Source organism: Fukomys damarensis, unplaced genomic scaffold, assembly GCF_012274545.1.
Source record: "Fukomys damarensis isolate Sample0158 unplaced genomic scaffold, DMR_v1.0_HiC HiC_scaffold_35, whole genome shotgun sequence".
NCBI classification, from domain to species: Eukaryota; Metazoa; Chordata; class Mammalia; order Rodentia; family Bathyergidae; genus Fukomys; species Fukomys damarensis.
This window is the reverse complement of record NW_022900947.1, coordinates 11,595,547-11,610,727: the sequence shown is the minus strand read 5'-3', so window position 1 is coordinate 11,610,727 and position 15,181 is coordinate 11,595,547. Positions and strand designations below refer to the sequence as shown.

At 43.3% G+C, this 15,181-nt stretch overlaps 2 protein-coding genes across 2 annotated transcripts in view; one reads left to right on the top strand and one right to left on the bottom strand.

The window, feature by feature from the left end:
* Positions 1–1,599: 1,599 nt before the first annotated feature.
* Positions 1,600–11,663, bottom strand: Clrn2 (clarin 2). Its single transcript, XM_010641890.2, has 3 exons — positions 11,182–11,663; positions 5,412–5,591; positions 1,600–2,266 (listed from the first exon to the last, which is right to left on the bottom strand). The coding sequence occupies exons 1-3, from the start codon at positions 11,432–11,434 to the stop codon at positions 2,001–2,003; spliced, it is 699 nt and encodes a 232-aa protein (XP_010640192.1). The 5' UTR covers positions 11,435–11,663; the 3' UTR covers positions 1,600–2,000.
* The window catches only part of Qdpr (quinoid dihydropteridine reductase), a 24,293-nt gene continuing 20,544 nt past the window's right edge, over positions 11,433–15,181 (top strand). Inside the window, exon 1 of the mRNA XM_010641939.1 lies at positions 11,433–11,640. Within this exon, the coding sequence (XP_010640241.1) occupies positions 11,433–11,640 (208 nt within the window). The remainder of the gene's footprint in view (positions 11,641–15,181) is intronic.

Genomic DNA, 15,181 nt, shown 5'->3' with positions numbered 1-15,181 from the left:
GGGAGAGGGCACTCTTTTTTCCATTAAAGGTTTCAACTGATTGGATGAGGCCCAACCAGATTATGGAAGATACGACTAAAATGTTAATCTCATCAAAAATATCTTCAGAAAAACATCTAGATTAATGCCTGACCAAGTGTCTGGGTGCTCCGGCCTTTCCCAGCCGACATATAAAATTAGCCGTCACGGCACCCATTAGGAAAACCCAAAATGAAACACCTGGGTTTCCCCACCAGTCAGAGCAGCATCTTCATCCCACGGAGCATTCATGTGCTGTATGCCTCCTGGTGCCCACCCTCCTTACTGACGCTGCCTGGAATGCCCTCTCCTTGCCCCTGGAAAAAGTGTATTCATCTTTCCATGGTTCAGATCAAATGTTAGTTCGGTGACACTGTAATACCATGGAACCCATCCCGAAGATTTAATTCCTTCCTTGGGCTTTTACACCTGTACTATTTTAGCCTTTATCCCATGGCACTACAGTTACCTGTACATCGAAGAATAGATTATCACTGTGGTTGAAAGTATAGCTTCTGTTTCGAGACTTCTTAGATTTAGTTCCTGATGTCAGCAAGTTTCCCAGCTTCACTGTACCTCAGTCTTGTCTCTGTTGAGTGAAGCTAAAATAGTACCAGCCACCTGAGTCTGCAGTAAAGCACTAAGAAGTTAACATGTGTAAAACTCGTAGATACTGTCCAGGAGATAGCTGCTTAAAGAGGCAGTTATTTTCATTTTTAGTGTTACTGTTGCTTTCTGATTCTTGTGTCATATGGAAAGATGAAGATATTATCGTATTCATCCTTTCATCTCCCTACTGTATGGAACAGGCCAAAAGTTCACTGATATTTATGGAGTGTACGAGGTACGATCAAAAAGTACAGTGCACGTTAATTTTTTATAAAATGACAATGTGAAATAGGAAGAAAAGGGCTAAAGGTGTAGGGAAAGTGGGAAGGGTAGGGGAAAGGAAATAACGGAAAACAAAAAAAACCATGAGAAAGTGAAAAAATGGAAATAAAGTGTTTTTAAATGGGGCGGGTAGGAGGGGGTGAAGGGAGGGCAGGGACAAGGGGGAAAAATGAGAACCGAGACCTGTCGTGTAAAGGTACAAGATCCCAATGATGAATGTAACTGTACTGCATACCTAAAATGTACCAATAAACTCAATAAAAAATTAAAACATTGACAGTAAGTGACATGTGATTAATTGCTCTCAGAATACTCTCTTTCACTTCTAATACTCTCATCCCATCATGCTTGTCACTTTTTGAAGCAGTTGCGGAAGTTTTTCAGGAGCCTCAATGTCTTGGATCAATCTTTCACGGTCATTTTAACTTTGGGGTAGAGCCAGGAGTCTTGGGGTACCAAATCTGGCGCCTATGATAGATGAAGACCCACTGCAATGCTTTATGTTTCTCCCTTTTGTTGGGTGGCAGCGGTATTCCCCATATTTTCTTTTATCACACCTCATAAAGACACTCATGAAAGAGAATTTCCAGAACGGCTTCAGAAAGTGCAAGAAGGGTGGGTAAGTGTGTTGGAACAAGGAGGAGAATTTTGTAGGGAAATGAATGACAATGTGTCTTTTATTAAGGTAATTTTTTAAAAGTTTAAATCCACTGTTTATTTCCATCCCACCTTGTATTTGTACCTTGGGTTTGTAGAGTGTTCTGCTCCGAACATCATCACCCATGTAAACCTTAGAACAAACTTACAAAGTTGTAGCTAGCTCCATTTTACAGAGGAGGCTGAGCAGTAGTCATTAAGTGAATTGTCCACTGTCACACACAGCAGGCAAGAGAATCTCCAACCCCAAGTCATGAGGGAGAAGAGCAGGAATGCTGGGGATTCTGGGAGGTTTTTCCTCTCTGGCCCAGCCGCCCCCTGGGTCCTTCCACATCCTTCTTCTTACTGCGGGAACAGGAAGTGGGAAGGCAGCAGAGAAGTGAGGACCCCCATTCACACTACAGAACAGATTCAGGATTGGGTGTGGGAGGCGATTAGTACAAGATATCCTCTGCGGTGACTGTGGCCTCTTCAATTTTGGTCTTGATCTCTGGGAGGGGAATCTGACTGATCGCCACCACAACCAAGTTTGCCGCGTGGGCCGAAGCGCTGGCCACGCAGATCCAAAATGACTCTTCGTAGTGCTCTTCCACCACGACAAACCGGAAGAGTCTCTCCTGGAAGTTGGCGATTCGTTCCGTCAGGTGGTGAAATTTCACCGCAGCCATGAAGCCGGCGATGGCTAATGCCACTGCTCCACCTGAAACCCAAAAGATCCCCTTCACGCACCGCTCCTTTCTGAAGCTGTACGCACGCTCTGTGAGGTGACATTTCTGTGCCGTGTGTACTCACATTGAGTTTAAAGAATTACTAGGGAAGCACACATTTTAATTTGCTTTTAAAAGTAGCAGGTAGCCCACAGGGTGAGGGCGAGAGTCAGGGTTGTGTGGGGAAAGGAGAACAAGCTTTGTATCAGATTGACTGATCCCCCCAAACCTCATGTGCTCGTAGGTGCGGCTTTTGGGGGATGACTGGATACTGGGGGTGTGTGTGATACTTATCACTGGATTAGTCCACCGGTGGACTAATAATAGCTGGGTGTGAGGTTCGGAGTTGAAGCCTGATGACAAGAGCTAGGTCACTGTGGGTGTGGCCGAGAAGGGGTATATGTATATACGTTCCTCCTCCTCCCTTGATCTCTGTCCTGTCTGCCCTGCCATGAGGTATTTCCCCACTGCCATGCCCCTTTACCATGATGCCCTGCCTCGAAAGCCAGCTGCTTATGGACTGAAAGCTCTACAAACTGTGAGTCCAGATCAACCTTTCCTCCTTTAAATTGTGGGCAATGGGTATTGTGTCTCAGTGACAAAGAAAGTAACTAAGACACCATTCTTTCTAGGAGGTCCTTGTTTAGGAAAGTTCAGTCTCTAAATATCCTAGGATTTCTATGTGGGTTGGCTGGGGGGAGGTAAGAAAATCATGCTTTGCAGACTGAGATTATACCCTGGGGCCAGACCATTGCCTTCCTGTGTGGGAGCCCACCGTGGCTCTCTGGCATTTGACGTTTGAAAGGAAACTTCTTCCTCTACAATGAAGGCATTGATACAAGCTATGTAACATTTGTTACCTTTCAAGGACTCTGTTTGTTAAGCTTATTTGTTCTTTGACCCTGCATGGGAGGAACTCAAAAGAGATAGCCAAAGATTTGGTGGTATCTGTAGAAATCAGGAATTCCTGTTTTTGCATAAGAAATGATGGAGATGATTGCTTGATGCTTCCTGTTAATGTGCCTTTAATGAAAGCTGTTTCTGTAGAAATAAACCCGACTTCTCTTGGTCTCCACTCAGGTGTGAGTGTTCTTTCCTTTCTCAGTCCTCACTCCCCAACTCAGGTACGTTCGTGTTGTGACGGCTGGGCCGCCACATTCCTGTTTTATTTCATTCTTTCCATGTTGAAGAACATCAGGAGGACATAAGAGGAGAAAGACAACAGGATGAAAGGCAGGTGAACAGGGAAAGTCTGGAATTCTAAACTCCATTTATTTCTCTTTCACTTATTTGAAACTTTGACCTTCTTAGGAATTGGGTTTCTCTCTGTCTCTTTGTGTATCCTTCTCTTCCCTGTTTTGATTAAACTAATATTAAAATACACATTAATTAAGCTTTTGTTACTGGCTCATTTCAAATAGCATAACGCCCTCAATATTAGGCTTGTTTTTAGACTATTACATCTTCACTGAAGAAAATTTGGACACTAGAGAGCACAGAATAGAAATTTACCTTTATCCTAAAATCCAAGTATAAATAGTTTGAACACTAAGTACAGTGTATTTTTTTACATTTTTTCTCTTTAATAAAATGAATATTATGTTGCTCTTACTTTGATTTTTTTCCCTTCATCTGAACATTTTTGCATGTTCAATATTCTGTCCGCACAGTTTTAAATGACTGCATACATAATATTTTATTTTGGAGACACTAACTTATTTAAGCATGATCTTATTTCTGGAAATCTAGGTGACTTCCAACTTTTAATATTATAAATGCTGTGATGAGCACCATTTTGTGTACATCTTAATGCTCTTGTCTTACGTGCTCAACACAAATTCTCAAGTGAGATTATTCATTGAAAGTTATTCCTATTTTTAGCCTTTGACACTAAAGTTTTGCTGTCAGTTTATTTGCTCATCAGTAGAATTTGAGCATCCTCTCTCTGAGGAAGGAGATTGGAAGAGAAAAGTATTTATATCATAAGCATGTCTATGTGCCAGCCACGGTGAAGGCCCATATAGATACGAACAGGACAGCTATTGTCTAGACCAGGGCAAGCCGTGTATATAAATGATCCTGCAGGGTGGTCAGCATCTGTTACCACAATCAAATAATCAATAATTGATTTCTTGATATTATACTATCACTGTGATAATAACACTACTTGTCTTTATGGTCACCTTGTATTAGGTACAGGTAGTGGAATCTGTGTAAAATATAGTGCCATGATGAAATCTTGACCATTTGACATGAGCATTCTTAGACAGCCCTTGTTTTGGGGGATTTTGCTACTTTCAATACAGATGGTTTGTTATATGTAAAACTAAATGTGAATTAATTTTTGTGTATTAATGTTCCCACATCACAAGACACACACACACACACACACACACACACACACACACAGTTTTATGTTGGAAACATTTTTGGCTTAAGAGAATAAATCACAATAGTTGGGATATTACCCTTACTACTGATTGCTGTGTGATTTTTTAACTTGCCTGAACCTCAGTTTCTTTACCTGTAAACATGAGTTTAAGAATAGCGCCTCATCAGAATTGTAAGGTTAAAATGAAATAAGTCATGTAAAACCCCCACTTGGTGAATGCTCAATAAGTAGCATCCATCTAGTATTAAGGTATGGTACAGAAAATGTATTTGGGGAAGTGAGAGAATAGAAGTTCAAACAGCCAAAGGACCACATCTGCATTAATAGGAGGGTGTGAGGGAGTTGGGGACAACTCATTGGCACTTCATTTCTCCCTTCTCTATGGGGAGCCTCAGTGAACCAGCCTTTTCCAGGTAGCTTTCTTCTGTCGTTAGTGGAGCTCCCCTCACACCAGCTGTAGCAGATGCTCTACCTCCTCACCCATCTCTCCATCCCTAGATCTTTGTCTCCTGTTTTCCCTGTCACCCTGACCCCTCATCACCGTCTTTAGCCACTCATATACTGTAACACTATGGTCATTCAACCTTTAGCAAAGAGGACATTGGGGCCTACCAAGGAGATCTTAGATCCTGAGAAGTGAAGGTCAAAGGAGACATTTTAGTACCTTTGTACCTTTTCCCCAACTAATTGGAGTTTATCCCAGTGATGGTGTGGACAATAATTTCTCTCCTTAGGAGGTCTCTTACCTGCCAGTATGTTCCATAAGCAGATGCCCCCAGGGCCATTCACTGCACGATATGGGACCTGGACCATGTTGAGAATGGCAAAGCCCATGCTGACCAGAGCCAGGGCCAAGGCCAGGAAGAGGAGAAGTAGAATTGTCACGTGAAGACCAGCGTTGAGCTCCTTCACCAGGTGTGGGAAGACTGGGGAGAGAAGACATAGCCCATAGTTCAGAGTCAGAGTTCAGCTCATTTTCATAGAAAACCAAAGCTTGCTTCCCAGGAAGGCTTTTGTAGAGGAGGGTGAGGGCAAGAGGGGAAACACAGGTTTCCTGAAATCATGACACTTTCTGAGATAAACTCCTGGATCCTAGAGTTGCCACTTGTCAGGTGATCAACAACCTCCTTCTCCTTGGAGTGGGCACAAGACCAAAATGTGTCCCAGCTGGCAACTTAAGGTGCATTGATCTTACAGCTCTGGTGTCTGAGGTGAACTGGTGCACACATACCCTAGACACTGGCTCGACAGGATTGAAATTATTGTCCCCAAGTATGAAGGACACTTAATTCTCATGCACAATACTTTATGAAAATACTAGTTTTCCATAGGATGTGGCAGAATAACTTTGTGAGATATTCAATAGTGTTTCTTTTATCTATATTTGCTACTAGTACCAGTTATGAAGGTGAAATGACATACTAGAATACTTCAAGTATTTCCTGAGAGTCAGTTCTCAAAAATGGTAGAGTGGGCATTGCTGTTATTTTTACTCTCTGACTTGGGAAAGTCACAAGGCTTCTCAAAGCTTCAGTTTCTTCAACACTGCAATGGGGTAGCAATGGCTGCATATGAGTGGAAGGTAATCAGCTTTTGCTGAGCATGGTCAGGGGCCATGCTTTGTACATCTGCCATCCATCATCTCATTCAACCCTCAGGATAAAGACATGAGGGAGATCTTATAAATTCCCTTTGCCCATTGGGTTGGAGATATTAAGTCTTTTATCTTTGGGGAAGGCAACTCTAAACTCCAGATAGGATTATAGTCGTATGTATCATCTGGCATAAAGAATTTCAAGCCAGCTTTCAGTCATTGTAAATGGAGAATTTAAAGTAATAGAAGGCAAAGAACTGAGCATGCCCACTCCTCTGCAGCTATGCCAGGGTTTCTGCTGAGTGTCTGCCGGTGAAGTCTGGGGCCATCTGGTGAGTCCTGACCTCATTTCTGCATTGGACACCAGGGATCAGCCCCTCATGGGCTCCCATCCCTCCCTTGGGCCAGGACTCAATGTATTCCTGATTCCTACTCTCACCCTCTCACTCTATCCCCCTACCTCCTTGCCCCGCCCACCTATCTCTTTTTATTTGGTGAGGGGTGGTATCTTCCAAGCCTCAGAAGTAAAGCTTTTCTCCTTATCCTGAAAGGTTTCCTTTCCATGCACAAGTTTCCAGGCACTCTGCATTTATATCCTGAGCTCCGATCTAACTTCTTTTCAGTTCTGTATTTCCATTTCTTGTTATCTCCACATGGTTAGCAGCCTTTGAAATTGTACCTGGGAAGATGAGCTCCTTCCCTGGAGTTTGTCTTTCTGAGGCATCTCTATTCCCATTTCTGCTAGACTTCTCCCCCTTCTTTTCAAACCCTCAGCCTATTCTTACTCCAAACACAGTAGTATATATCTAATTACCTAGTGTTTTTATTATCGTCCCCTCTTTTTTGTACCAGGAATCAAACTCAGGACCTCACATTTGCCAGGCAGGCACTGTACCACTGAGCTACACCCTCAGCCCTGCTATTCCTTTTCTTGGTCATGCAAGTCTTCAAACACATGACTAGCACAGTAACCTGCGCTAAATTCTTAAAATGGAAAATAATCACTTATGGGATCAGCAAAATTGAAAATGTTTAATGTATTGTATTGATGATGGTCTAGGGACAGGGCACTCTCAAATCTCATGGGCATATTAATTCCTATAGCCTTGTCAGAGTGCAATTTGGCAACATCTTATCAAAGCAATTTCACTTCTAAGGATGTATTTTCCAAACATATTCTTACATGTACTCAGACCTGTATATATTGGATGTTTATTACAATAGCAAAAGATTGGAGAAAAACCAGCATGTGAATCAAGAGAGGCAGACTTAATAAACAAAGGTCCAACCATATCACATGATGCATCTTTTAAAAATAACTTATCTCACACCCATGATTATGTCAACCCATATCCATATGTGATTTAATAAAATATTGAGAAATAATCATATTAGAATGATGGGGGACAGGAAAATAAAGAGATGTAGGGGTTCTAGATCGATGTGGTGAGGGAAATAGAGTACCCAGCTCAGATTCTATGAGCAGTAAGGATATGAGATATGTTTTAAAAACTCTTCATTGGCAAAGGGTGAATCTCATCTCCCTTCCCCCAGCCCCATTCATGGGCCATGACCTGAGCTCAGGCTCTCCTGGTGCATGGAGATCTCATCTTTTAAATACACATCACTATTAAGAAATTCAAGCCTTTCCTTGGGAGTTTCAATGTACCGATTCTTCCCATGTGTTTCTGAGGGCAACTCTATATTTGGTCCTGTCACACAGAGCTGCCCTGATAACACTGTTGCCCACTGGCCTTTCATGTTTGTACTATTACCAAGAGTTTTAGGTGTCACTGACTTACAGTGAAATTTAAGTTTCCAGATGAAAATGACCACCATCAACACAGACGATCCACAGCCACAAATGATCACAGCTGCCTGTATCAAGTGCAGACTGCATGCCAGGCATTTGATACATGTTCTTCTTTTAATGCTCATGGCTACCCTCTCTCACGTTAATTTTTTTGATACCGGGAATTGAACTCGGGACCTTGTGCTTGCCAGGCAGGCAGGGTGCCACTGAGCTACATCCCCAGCCCTAGCCTCTCACACTTTTACAGATGAGGAAACTGAGGCACGGAGAAGTCACAGCGCCTAGCCAAAGTCACACAGCCAGTAAGTGTTGCCTGCTCTGCTACAAAGCTTGTAATAGAAAAGTCAGAAAACTTAGACAAGTAAAGGCTTAATATTTTAATCATAGTGTAGCTTGAATTCTGGTGGTGTTATTTTGAATTTGAATAAATATTCTTATTTAATATGCACTAGAGCTACTTCCCTTGAATCCCAGAATTGGTGAATTAGTCTACCAGCATCTAAAACTTAGCTGATCCATCTGTTCCTGATCCCAGAGAAGACTGGCAGTCCTCTTTGCCCCAGAATGGCAATGGAAGTCAAACCCAGGACCTGGCCACTGGAAGGATATTTGTGGAATAGAAGCTGGGAGGGAATCAGAGAACTAAAAACTGCAGCACACCTTCATGTTAGGTGATTTTACAAAACTTATTTCTTGTATTGATTTCTTTGATTTTCAATTTCATTGTCAGTGAAAGGGGCATAATAAAAATCTCTCATCTAGCATAGTCAAAACCACCAGTGATGGCTTGAGAGATGAATGTTCCTTATGCCTGGTGTGCACCCCCGTTCCCCCTTTCGGCAGGCAGGCACTTGTCTGTTTCGTTCATCCCTATTTTCCTAATGGCACCTGGGCTGTAAATTCTCAACAATAGATGAATGTGTAGACACCGCTAATTTAATGTTTGTCTACTTCTCTATTTCCAGCCACCCAGACAGACAGGTTCATTTGCTTTTATTTTGAAAGGTCTGGGCATGAAGAGGAACCATAACGGTCTGTGTTGCTTGGAGCCTTGGTTTTCCCTGTGATTGATGTGGGAACTGAGTCCTTTGGGCAGACCTTTGGGAGGCCTCTGTGAAGGGGAGAAAAGACACTGTTTGTAAATGAGGCCCAATAAAAATTCCCCCTTCCATAGTTTGCAGAGCACTTCTACACCCTCATCTCTGCCCTGCAAACAGGATTTTTTTCCCTTACAGATTAACTGTGTGTGTCAGATGTTGGTAGATCTGATTCCAAGTTAGAGGTGAGAGACTTTGAATACCTCATAGCTGCTGTGCTGGAATTAAGGGTTGTAAATCTAAGGGACACTAGATTGCCACTGGAGAACATAGTAATACATGCAATGACCCCAAACTGCGGTGGTGTGATGTCAGCTGACACAAGAGGGACCTGAGCCCAAGGGACCCTGCAAGACCTTCCAAAGAAGATCCCTTCCAAGGTCCTGTGCACGAAGTGGCACCACCCCAGGGCTGCAGGAAACAAAACGTTCTCAGAAACTGTCCTACTCAGGGCTAGAAAATGGACATCCTCAGTGTTTGTGTCACACAATTCTGATGCTTCATGGACCGGAACATGTTAGAGGAGCCCAGGGGAATGGTTGTCCTGAGTCAGGGAGGGAAGTAGTTCCTTGAAAGGGCAAACAGAAGGTGCTCATTTGCCATGAAATTTCTGTGAGCTGAGGATGCCAGAGGTCTTATCTTTAGGATACAACTGGCATGTGACTGCCCTGTAACCCTCACACCCATTCTTCAGGTTTTGCCAAGTGTCTCAGTGACATCCTTTGCAGCCAGGGAATCCAGTTTAGGATCAAGCACTGCTGATGTCATGGTCTCCTTTTGCCATTTCCTTAATTGTTTTTTTGCTTATATGTGGTGTTTTTATAATTTAGGTCATGTTTTGAGTGAAGCTATTTTTCTAATATTCAGGACCCAGTTTAATTGGTGGATAAATATAAATCTGCTCTGGCTTTTTCTTGAATAAACATAATAAACATGTATTTTTTTCATGTATGTAAATGATGACGATTTGTCTTACATTTGTCAATGGTTCCAGCTTTCTGTCTTTATGCATTTAATAGGATAGGTGCCCTGGCCAGGTTTCTGAACACTGAGATACAGCTATCAGGCACAGATAAAACTCCTGATCCTCTTGCATCAGCATTGTGTTAATGAATTCTAGTTTTGTAGGACACCATTGTCACTAGCGATCTAGCTGTTTGATTCTAAAAGCTTGGAGAAGAAAACAACAAAGACTTGGAGAATATAGGGCTTTTTTTCCCCCTTCTGGAAAGACCCTTCCTAAGGGCAGCTCGGATTCCTGCTTCTGCCTGTGCTGACTGCTCTTTTTACATCCTGATGCTCTGAACCAGACTGAACACAGGCCAAGGCCGGTGCTGCTCACGTTCCAGAGAAGACTCCATCAGGTACCATGCCCAGGTCTCTGCCAGGAAAACACCCACAGGAACTGCAACCATCGTGGGCTGATCCCAGCACCTACAGGCCGAGCTCCTTTGCTTTGTCTCACACTATGAGGCTTTTGGCGACACAGATGTGGAAGATTCATTTCTGCAAGGGGTCTGCACCTGAGTGCTGTTGTGGCTGAGAATGCCACAGTCACATGGATCTGGAGTCTAGCATTTGGTTCTGTGGTTTCCTGGCTGGGGGACCTTAGGCAAATTACCCAACCTCTGGAGCCTCAGTGTACTGCTCTGCAAATGGGAACATTAACCCTTCCTGTTTTGTAACTTTGCTGTAAGGCTTAAAAGGCAAGCTGTGTGCAGCCATGAGTGGAGTGCCTCACACCTGTAAGCCCTTAGTACTTTAATAGGCATTCTCAATAGGGGTCAACTGCAAAAATACCCAAATCCCCATTTCTAACGTTTCTAGATGCCTCTATTTAAAAAACGAAGGAAAGTCTTGTTTTTTTAAAAAAGCTTCAGTGCTAGCTATGGACTTTGACATTATGCCTTAGATGGTGGCAGCTGTGAATCCCATATTTAGAAAGAAGCACTCATACAAACTAAAAAAGAAATCAGTGACTAAGTCAGCTCGCAAGCCCCCAGCGTACTCACTCGTGAACTGGGACCGGCGGCCCCCGAGGCCGCACTGCCGCACTTTGCACCCGCGGAAGAGCCCGTAGTAAATGTCCCCAATGAACTTGACCAACTCTGGGTCCGTGGCATTGACCAGGTCCACTCCAGTCTGACAGAGGATTTTCCCGCTCCGCCAGTGGGGCGCAGCCAGGGCGACGATGAGGAGGAGGAAGGAGGAGAAGCTGAGAAGAGAGGCCAGCCCGAACCACGCGGTTTTGAACCATCCAGGCATGCTGGTGGGTGCAGGACATCCTCAGGGCTTCCGGGCAACAGCGGGGGTGGCTGACATCTTCCGGGCACTCAGCAACACCCTACCGCTCCACGGCACCTCTTCCAAACGCAGCATTTCAGGACTTTGGGTCCACCCCTTCGTCCACCCTCAGCGCCCGTCCCTGGCAGGCCGTGTTTACTACACCCTCATCCGGAAGCCTCTGCAGAGTTAATCTTCGCCGAGCTCCGGGTAGCGGGGTGTGTTACTGAGGGAGTAACTTTATCTTTCCACCAGGCTAGTGTTTCAGCGTCGGGTTTAATTGTTCCTCTGCTCAAGTATTTAAACAACCCCGTGTGGACCTCATAACATCAGGGAGTTATGAACAATAGAAACCAGGCAGACCTGAGGGCGAAGCATTGTTAACCAGAAAAGCACACACACGTTGGGAGATGAAGGAACATTCAGAGGTGCTCTTGTTCATTTCCAACAGCAGACCGCACAGAATGCTGATCTCTTTTCTTGGCATTGCTTTCTCTAAATGTCACTGCTGTCAGACTCCCTAGAACTGCTGTTAAGGCTCGGAAACAAGCCCAAGTGTTAAGACTTTAACTGAAATTCATAATAGGGGCTTTATGGATTTGTCCCTGAGTGGATCCGCTGAGATTAAAATTACAGCACGAATCTCATGGATGCTTAACGTTCTCCTACCTCATCCTGACCTTGCATGTCATCTGACATGGGACACAGCATGTGAGCAAACAGTAGTCATTCTCCTGGGGTATTTATCTTTTCTAAAAGGGAAGATTTATCTTTTCCTTTTAGTTGGTGGACTAGGAGTGAATTAGGCCCTACTTTCAATCTTATTTTTGCTGTGGCTTTTAAAATTTTGACTTTTTGTTGTATTGTCAAATATCAATCTAATGTCACATAACAGTGGTGACAGCCACTCTGCTGGTACCTTTGGGGGGCAAAATTTTGCAAAAAATGTCACAATAAAAATTTTTACTTGATCACTGAAATCTGGAGGGAGGTCTGGATGTTGGCATTGTTCCCCAGACCCCCAGGAACCTCCCCTGGAGAGAGCTGAGGGGCCGAGGACATGTTATTGAAATGGCAGTTTCCTTCCTTGTGGTGGAGACTCACGTCAGTGCCCTGAAAAATAAAGAAAATAAAGATCAGTGTTTCTGAAGCTTGTGTGGAGCTTTTACCTGGCGCAACAGGCTTTTACAAGCTACATCTCGGGTGATGTTGCAGCAAACCCTTGTGGTCGACAGGGGGCGCCGTTCCAGCCATTTTTCTCGGGCAAAATGGAAGTCAGCCCTGGGGCTGGAATTCAGGTTTTGAAATAGTACAACAGCTGCTTTTCATCACAGTGACCTCGAGATAGTAAATGTTACTTGTTAAATAACATGATACATATAAAAGGCTTAGAAGACTAGGTAGGCACATTAAGAAGTCATTAACAGCGTGAGTGAGCTAACATTTTTATTTTACTATTAAACATTCTATTACAAGGCAGGATGTATGTAATAGCTTAGAGTCACGTTTCTGCCCTAAATGAGGGACCTGTGTCAACTTTTGGCGTTTTAGGGGTTAAGGAATTATTTTCAGACACATTTCATAGGAAAAATTTGATTTCTGACAAAGCCCTTGTCAGGATGATTTCAAGTGAGGTTAGGTAGAGCGCTAGGTATTGAGGACCTGGGTTCAAATACCTGCTCTTTCGGACAAGTGCCTGAGATTCTCATGCTTCGGCTTTCTTTTTTCTTTTCTTTTTTTAATCCAAGGACTTCACACTGGCTATGTGTCCAGGCCTTTTATTTATTTATTTTTTTTAAATTTTGAGACAGGGTCTTGCTAAGTTGTTAAATTGCCCAGGCTGGCCTCAAACTCCTCCTGCTCAGCCTCCCAGAGTGTTGGGACTACAGGCATATACCACCACAACTAAGCTTCATGCTTTAGTTTTCTAATCTATCATGGGGTGTTTGCCTGGAGGAAAGTGAATCAGCATACACAGTTCACTTAGCACAGGGCCAGCCATGTGGAAAGCACTAAATAAATGGGGCTGTCTTCCCCATCAAGTCTGCTGGCAATTCTGTTTCTGATAATGGAGCTTCTGACACCTTCCATGTCATCTGAAATGAGCCAGAAAAGTGTGTTAGCAAGTAGGAGTCACACTGCTGGGGTATGCATCTCTTCTAAAAGTGAAGATCTGAGAGGAAAAACAGTTACTATACTCCAGCATGGCCAATGTATCTGAAAGTGTACCTTGATTAATGTAATTGTCTTATGTGTTTTATATGTTTGTTGGCCTGTTAGTATGGCTGTTAATCTATGTTTATGATAATTAATGAAAACTTATAAATAAATAAATCTGATACTGGCAAAAGTGAAAAACAAAACAAAACTAGGGATGGAGGAGAAGGGGAAAAGAATTGAGATATTTTATTATATGTACCAATTCCCCACAGTAAATGTAGTCAGCATGTACTGCAAAGAGTATATTATGTACCAATAAAATTTTTTTAAAAATTAGTTATAAAAATTATAAAACATTAAATAAAATATACTAGTGATTTCAAAATATAAGAAAAAGGAAGTGAAGCTCTATCTTTTCCAGCAGGTCTAATAAAATGTGCTGCTGACTGCATCCTGTTCTGTAAGGATGTATGTCTGTGTCTTATCTGGTTTAAGTGTCTATGGCTGGGTAGGAGGCTCCAAGTGTGGGTGGGAGGTATAGAGAGGTTTAAGCATGGTCTTATCTGCAAGGAGATTATGAAAGTGTCAGTGCACTGGTTTGCAACCAAAGGTGATTTTGTACGTCAGGAAATTTGGCAATATTTACCGATATTTTTGGTTGTTACAACTGGGGAGCAGAGGTCTGCTACTGGCATCTAGTGGATAGAGGCCAGGAAAAATATCCTACCCTGCACAGGACAGCCCCTGTCACAATTACATGGCCCGAAGTGTCGGTAGTGCAGTTGAGAAACCTCCTTTTGGATCTGTGGCTGGGGATGGATGACATTGCTTGGTTTGGACTTAGAAGTGGATCTTGGATCTCCTTGGCAAGTGAGAGCTTACTTACCACGGGGTCACAAAAGTCCAATGACGACAGGACTAAACTTGTGTCCCCACCAGCCTGTGGTGTCATACATACTAATATTTTTTAGAAGTCATACTAATTCTTCGTGGTTCAATTTAAGGGCATTAGTTTATGAAGTGATAAACATTTAAAATATAGTGTGCTATACATTTTGTATCAGTGTCTGGCAATATTTTATTTTAAAATATATCCTCAAATAGATATTTAATTCTGCCTCTCCTGGTAAGATGGAAGCGGCCTCTAAGCCTGCAAGAAGCGCAGCGAATTCTGAGTTAGTGATAAAATCACTAATATTAATGATCAATTGGGATTTATTAAGCTCCCATGACTCAGGCATACACTGCTCTTTGTACCCCAGTATCATCTTTTACCATCTTTCCTCACACCCTAGGGGTATACTATTAGTCCGTCTTAGTAGCAAGGAAACGGAGGAGGCACTGAGCAGTTAAGGAAGTTGCTTAGGGCACACAGCTAGTAAACACTAGGTCCAGGGAGCGTCATCAGTCTACTGGAAAAAATTTATATTAAGCGGTTCGCCCTGCAGGTGATACAGCGCAAGGACCACCCGCACTCGCGCACGCGCGTTCTGTTCACTTAGGCTGGCGCCTGGCGCGCGCAGGGTGCTCTGCCCCATTGGCCGTAGGGAGGGCGGGGCCTTACAGTGT